Consider the following 7,836-nt stretch of genomic DNA (forward strand, 5'->3'; position numbering starts at 1 on the left):
TAAAATTCAGTTGTTGGAAGAAGATCTACCTAATAGTAAAATAGTAGAGAAGACGTTTATAAATTTGCCTGAAAGATATGAAGCAAAAATTTTATCTCTTAAAGATTCAAGAGACATCAATGAAATAACTTTACTAGAATTAAATAATGCTTTTTATGCTTAGGAGCAAAGAAGAGTTATGAGAAAATATTGCTTTTTAGGCTCAGGAATAAGGAAGAGTTATGAGAAAAGAAGAATTAAACAGATGGTCGAATGAACTTATCTGGTCAAAGTTGCAACAAATAAGGAAAAATTTCTCAAAAAGGCTTGGTTATGAAGAGAATGACTCTTAGTACAAAGGAAAGTCACAATGTTTCAAGTGTAAAAGATTTGGACATTTGCAAAAAAAAAAAATACAAATTTAAAAATGAAGAATATAAAATTTGGTTGAAGTGGCCGAAGAAGAAACTCTTTTTATATTAGTTGGTGAGAAGTGCACCAAGAAGATTTTTGAGAAAAGTGCTCAACAATTAAAAGATGATAAGAAGTTGATCATATAGTAAAGGGAAGTGTTTCACAAATTTGAAATTTGAAGTGAAGTACTCTGTGGATTTCGATTTTTCTTGAAATTTTGAATTAAGGGAGAATGTTAGAGATTAATTAAAATTTCCAACTCCCAAAATTAGACTTGGTCTTTAGTTGTTAGTTTTTGGTTCTTATTCCTTGATTTTCTAAATTTTTATCATTAAAATAAATTATAGAATTTTTTAAAAATATTTGATATTTAATTGAGATTTTTAGTCCTTAAATTTTTACTGTGTAAAGCCTATTCAAATGCATCAGAATTCAATCTCTATGTAAGGATTTTTCATGTTCATTTATCTATTCTAAGTTTTCAGTTGTTTCTAGTCTCATTTTTCCTTCATAATACTATAAATTCTACACTAACCCAAATTCTTAATAATCGTTTAATATTCAATAATCTACCTCTCCCTAACCCCTCCAAAAAACACTTAATTCCTTAAGAACCTTGAACGATCTACTAGAATATCATCAATACAAACTTGAATGTCGGTTGACAGTTTTTGTGTGAATTCTTATTAGTAGTTTTTTATTTGAGTTCTTATTCAATTGATATTGCAACATGTGGAAAAAAAAAAGGATCTACAATAATTTTGCTATTAACAATGTAAACTTTACATATATTGACAATATACGATGTAACATCTAATAGAAGAGCCATTTCATGATCGCTATGCATCTTCTAATTACTATAATGAGTATCTCAATTCTCTATCTATAGAGATAGACACTGACAAATATCTAAGCTCTCAATACGCAGGAATATACAGTGATACGAAATATTCAAATTTTTATGAGACTACAAGTCTTGACTGGGTTGGTTTAATGGTGGCAAATGACAAGAAATCATGGGTTGAAGTTCCTCTTAAGTAGTGGCGGATATAAAAATTTTATTTAGATGACTTATTTTAAAAAGATTAATTGAATGAAAAGTTTAAATTGATAGAATATTTTATTAATGAAATAAAATTAGAGAAAGTATAAAAAGGTACAACGTGGTTTTATTGATTTTTCACTTCAAAGTTAATAGTTTAATTTGTGTAAAAATAGTACATGTAGTATCGTACCGTTAGCAAATAGCGACAATTTTTAAATGCGGAAAGGAAGGTCTTTCACTAACTTTATATAATTTGTTTATTTATTTCATATAGAAATCCTAAAATTTAGTTTAGTTGTGAAGCTTGATTTTATTTTTATATTCTTACCTCAATTAAGTATGATATTTCAATATTTTTTTTCATTATTGTGCTTCTAATTTAAACTTAATATTCTTGCAACCCTTTCTAAAATGAAGTATGATATTTTGGAACATAGATAGTTTCTCTTGTGAATTTTGATTTATTTAAGATTAATACTTAATTGTACATTTATTGGCACATGAAACTTAATTTTTCATTGTTACACTACAAAAAAACAGGGTATCAGTGACGGATTTTTCCGTCGCTGAAAGTAAAAAATCCGTCGCTGAAACTTTCAGCGACGGATTTGCGACGGACTCAAGTCCGTCGCTTAAAGTCATGTCGCTAATTTTTTCCGACGGATTGCAATTCCGTCGGAAATATTAGCGACGGATTTCCGACGGATTTTTTCAGTCGGAAAAATTTAGCGACGAAAAACTTTTGTCGCTAAATCCGTCGGAAATTCCAATTCATCCGATGAACATTCCGTCGCTAATCCGTCGGAAATAATTAGCGACGGAAATTTTCCGTCGGAAATCCATCGGAAATATTAACACAATTTAAAAAAAAATTCTCACAAATCCGTCGCTAATATGCTAAAAATTCAATCACAAAAAATAGTTCCCTGTTTTTATTTAGATATTCCCTGTATAATCAAATAATTTATAATTAAGAATCATATTGAATATAAATCAAATATCATTCATAATAATTATAAGTAATGTTCATAATACTTAACAATATTCAGAATATATAAAATAAATCCATAATATTTAACAATGTTCATAATAATACTTAACAATCGTCATAAAATTTAAAATAAATGAATAATACTTAACAATGTTCATAAAACTAAAAACTAATCTATGAATTTGTTGAATCATCTGATAGAGAAGTACAATCTGCAGTTGGATTATTTGTTTCATTCATAGAGAGCTGCTGGCTATGTCCTCTACCTCTAGATGATACTGCTCTTCGAGGCATCTGAAAAAATAATTGTCCATTAGTTTTAATTAACAATAAAGACAAACAATAGAAAAAATAATAATCAAATATTAAGTCTATGAATATATATAAAAATATGATATACTTTACAATGTATCATTCAGAATCATCTTCTAAGTTGACATCATCATCACTATCAATACCATCAACTTCTAAATCGTCATCTGACTCTTCAGTGTCTTCTTCCTCTTCTTCATCCTCTCCCTCTTCCTCTTCCTCTACATCCTCATCTTCATCTTCCACCACTTCAAGTGGTTGTTGCACTTGTTGCAATTCATTAACATCCACCTCAACCATACTACTTGAATCAAGTAACATTGTGGGATCATCAAGTTCGGTTGTTGGTACAATTTCTTGAGGTCTTGAGACATCATCCTCTTGATAAGCAACATCATTGGAGTTTTGCTCATTTGAATTGTTGTTAACCATGGAAGGTCCAATATTGTAAGTGCTCCTAGCTTTGGTTTTGAAAACCGCACACCAGTCAACTCTGACTTTATTGATTTTAGGATATTTAATATAGCAAACTTGATGAGCTTGTTGAGCTAAAATAAATGGATCAGATGATGCTAGCCTTAATTTGACATTGATTTCCACAAGACCATGTTGAGGATGGACCCTTACCCCTCTATTAGTGTCAAACCATTCACACTTGAAAAGGATTATCTTGTTTTTCTCTCCAAAGTACTCTAATTCTAATACCTCATTCAGCAAGCCATAGTAATCACTTTCATATTCATTATAACAACTTCCTTTGACCCATACACCACTATTTAATGTTTTTCGCTCTCTGCCATAATCATGTCGATGAAATTTAAATCCATTCACAAAATATCCTTTATATGATTGTACTTTTCGGCTGGGCCCTTGAGCTATTTGATAAATGCAGTTATCAACTTCGTTCCTTCCCACCTAATGTTGAAATATTAAGTTAGAAGTCAACAATAATGCTAAAGCTCAAATCATCACTTGCAATACTTACATAGTCTTTTAACCAATTAGCCAGTTCTCGCTCTCGCATTTGCTCAATTTGTTGATCGCTGATATTTGGTATTGTTTCTCGAAAATGAGAATCAAAAATCCTACACAAAAAAATTAATTTTTTTGTAACATATTTTATTTTATATGATTAAAATGTTAATACTTAATTTAAATCACTTACTCAATAAACGGATCAATTTCAGGACAATTCAATAACACATATAAATGTGCTGTACAGTACTCTTCATTTGACAACATTCTGCCATGTTCCAACTGCCCAAAAGGTCGACCTGCATGAGTGAAAATCGAAAGGCGTCCCATAGGTTCTACATGTCCACCATCATCATTTCTTGGGACTCTATTTAGTCTTGTCGAGATAGATGGCTCAAAGTAATGTGAGCAAAAAGATGAAATTTCCTCAATAAGATATGCCTCAACAATTGAACCCTCAACAGAAGCTTTATTTTTGACTTTTTTCTTCAAGTCAAAGAGGTATCTAGTAAAAGAAAAATTAGACTGTTAGTTGGTTATTTGACATTTATTTACAATACACCATATGTAAATATTTAGTATTGCATTTACCGTTCAAAGGGATACATCCAACGATATTGCATAGGTCCACCTACTTTTGCCTCGTATGCCAAGTGAATAGGTAAATGCTCCATTGAGTCAAAGAAACCGGGTGGGAATATCTTCTCCATCTTGCAAATGCTCTCAACAATATTTTTTTCTAAGATATTCAAATTTTCTTCTGTGAGTGTGGTTGCAGTTATGTCTCTAAAAACATGACTCAACTCAGTCAAAGCATCCCAAACTGCTTTAGGCAATATGTCACGAAATGCAATTGGTATCAGTCTTTGCATCAATATGTGGCAATCATGGCTTTTTAATCCATAAAATTTACAATCATTCACACTAACAGACTGAGCAATGTTCGAAGCATAACCGTCAGGCAACCTCAAATCCTTAAGCCATTGACAAATTGACCGTTTCTGTTCTTTATTCAAAGAATAAGTGGCTTTAGGTTTGTACACTTTACCATTATTATACAACAATTCTAACTCGGGACGATTGCAATAGACTTTCAAATCTTGTCTTGCCTTGATATTGTCCTTTGATTTGCCATTCACATCCATAACTGTGTAGAATATGTTATCAAATACATTCTTCTCTATATGCATAACATCCAAATTATGTCGAAGTAAATTTGATTGCCAATATGGAAGCTCCCAAAATATACTCTTTTTCACCCAGTTATGCTGTACTCCAAACCCCGGTATTGTTTGCTTGCCAGCAGTTGTTCCAAACACAACATCACTCAACAAATTAACCCGATGTTGTATAACATCACCTGCCATACGAGAAGGTGGAGGAGTTTTTTCTATGAAACCTTTTCTAAATTTATCTTTCTGTCTTCGATATGGATGGTTAATAGGAAGGAATTGACGATGACAATCAAAAAAAGATGGCTTCCCACCATGCTGAAGTATAAAGGCCTTACTATTTTCCATACAATATGGACATGACATTCTACCATGTGTGCTCCATCCAGATAACATACCATATGCAGGAAAATCACTTATTGTCCATAACAATGCTGCTTTCATTTGAAAGTTTTGGTTAGAATTAGCATCATGAGTCCAAACTCCTTCATGCCACAACAATTTCAGCTCATCAATCAAAGGCCTCAAAAAAACATCCAAGCTTTTTCCAGGGCTTTTAGGACCTGGAATTACCATATTCAGAAACATGTAAGGTTTTTTCATTGCCATCCATGGAGGTAAATTGTAAACTACAACAATTACGGGCCAACAAGAATACGGTTTAGACCGTTGCCCGAAAGGATTGAATCCATCAGTACATAATCCAAGCCGAACATTTCTTGGATCAGATGCAAACCAAGAGTGGGTGCGATCAAAATGTTTCCATGCCTCACTATCAACAGGATGCACCATACTACCATCTACATGTTGGTTAGAAGCATGCCAAACCATATGCAGAGCAGTTTTGGATGACATAAAAAGTCTTTGGAGTCTAGGAATCAAAGGTAGATATCGCAACACTTTAAATGGTCTCTTTTTTCGTCGCCCCATAAATGATTGTATTGGTTTATATCGAGGGTGACCACATATTGTACATGATGTTCTGTCGATATTTTCTTGAAAGTACAACATACAATTATTTACACAAACATCGATTTTTGTATAACCAAGGCCTAGAGTGGACATCATCTTCTTCGTATTATAAAAATTATCTGGTAAGAGGTTTCCTTCTGGTAGCATACTTTTTACCGTTCCCATAAACTTATTAAAACAACTATGACTAATGTGAAATTCTGACATTAAGTTCAGCAATTGAGATACAGCAGATAACTTGGTATGATTATTGCAGCCTTCCCATAATGGCACATCCGCACCATGTAATAATTCATAGAATTTTGAAACTTCTAAGTTCGGCTCCATGGTTCGATTGCCCATTTCAGAACTACCAACTCCAACTGTACCATAATTTATATCCATTGCTTCCATGACCATGCTTCTATAATCATTGACATTGTTGGTTGTAGCAAGATAATCAGTAGATTGTTCCTCAAGTTGTTCAGAATTTATTTCATGAGTGATAGATTCACCATGCGCAATCCACTTAGTATATCCTCCAACAAATCCACTTTTGCAAAGGTGATAAGTAACATCTTGCCTATTCAGAAATTTCCTATTCTGACACTTAGAACATGGACAACGAATTTTATCTTGGCATATAAACTGTACTTGTGCATAGGCAAAGTTTAGAAATGTCTCCACCCCAATCTCAAATTCAGAATTAAGAAAGCCATTTTCATCTAGTCGCTCATACATCCATCTACGATCTACCGACATGATAAATATATTCTGAAATATAAACAAATTCAACTTTAATTATATACTAATTTAACAAATCAAACACACTAATCAATTTAACAATACATAACAAAGAAAAGTTGAATAAAGGCACATAAAGTAATCAATTTAACAATACATATATATATTAATAAAATTATATATTATTATTATTATTATTTTGAAATTTATAAAATGACTTATTCTCTTAAAATTAAAAATATATATATATTTTTTAAAAGGTCATTTTTTAAAAGGCAGCAAGCTGCTGTGCAGCAGCAGCTGCTGCACAGCAGCTACTGCAGCACAGCAGCAACCTGCTGTGCTGCACAGTAGCAACCTGCTGTGCTGCACAGCAGCAACCTGCTGTGCTGCACAGCAGCAAGCTGCTGTGCTGCGCAGCAGCAAGCTGCTGTGCTGCACAGCAGCAGCTGCTGCGCAGCAGCTTGCCTTGCTTGTGCAGCAGCAAGCTGCTGCCTTGCTTGTGCAGCAGCTAGCTTGCTGCAGCACAAGCAAGGCAGCAGCATGCTTGCTGCTGCACAAGCAAGGCAGCAGCAAGCTTGCTGCTGCACAAGCTATATTTCATAATTCCACATTATTTTTTTTTTATAACTAATGAATTTATTTTCACATTATTTTTAACATATTATAATATATATTTCATAATTTATAAAAATTAGTAACATAATAATCATGTAATCTCAAAATCCCAAATAAATAAATAAAAAATATAAAAACAAACAATTAAGCAATAAACCCATCAAACTCAATGGCTAAGTAATCACCTAATATTTTTCAAAATTATTATTTTAATAATTAATATAAAATTAAAAATTAGTATAACAAGCATACATTAGGATCAACCAATCATTCCTTCAATAACTTACATGGAGTGGCGACGATCGGCAGTTGCAACGGCGGTGAGTGGCAACGGTGGTGGCGGCAGCGGTGGCAGCTCCAGCAATGGCGGCACAGCAGCGGCAACAGCAACAGCTACAGAGAGGCGCAGCAACGCGCAATAGCCCGGGAACGACAGTGGCGGCGGCGACGGAGGCGGCGACGGCGACGGCGGCAAGAAGAAGGATGGAGCGATAAGGAGAAGAGAGGAGAAGAGAGAAGAGGAAAATGGTGGCTGAAATCAAAAAGAGTCCCGAAAGAGATGGATTAGGTTTTTAAATATTTTTTTGCATTTTCTGACGGATTAGCGACGGAATAAATTCCGTCGCTAATATTTT

General features: G+C 33.4%; 1 protein-coding gene across 1 annotated transcript; it reads right to left on the reverse strand.

Annotated features, from left to right (window-relative positions):
- Positions 1–2,553: 2,553 nt before the first annotated feature.
- On the reverse strand, positions 2,554–7,584 carry LOC122722066 (G-patch and R3H domain-containing protein C30B4.02c-like). Its single transcript, XM_043951711.1, has 4 exons — positions 7,489–7,584; positions 3,727–3,826; positions 2,835–3,656; positions 2,554–2,723 (listed from the first exon to the last, which is right to left on the reverse strand). Coding segments are annotated over exons 1-3 (918 nt in total). The 5' UTR covers positions 7,491–7,584; the 3' UTR covers positions 2,554–2,723; positions 2,835–2,840.
- Positions 7,585–7,836: the final 252 nt, after the last annotated feature.

Source organism: Manihot esculenta, chromosome 16 (assembly GCF_001659605.2).
Source record: "Manihot esculenta cultivar AM560-2 chromosome 16, M.esculenta_v8, whole genome shotgun sequence".
In the NCBI taxonomy this organism is placed as follows: Eukaryota; Viridiplantae; Streptophyta; class Magnoliopsida; order Malpighiales; family Euphorbiaceae; genus Manihot; species Manihot esculenta.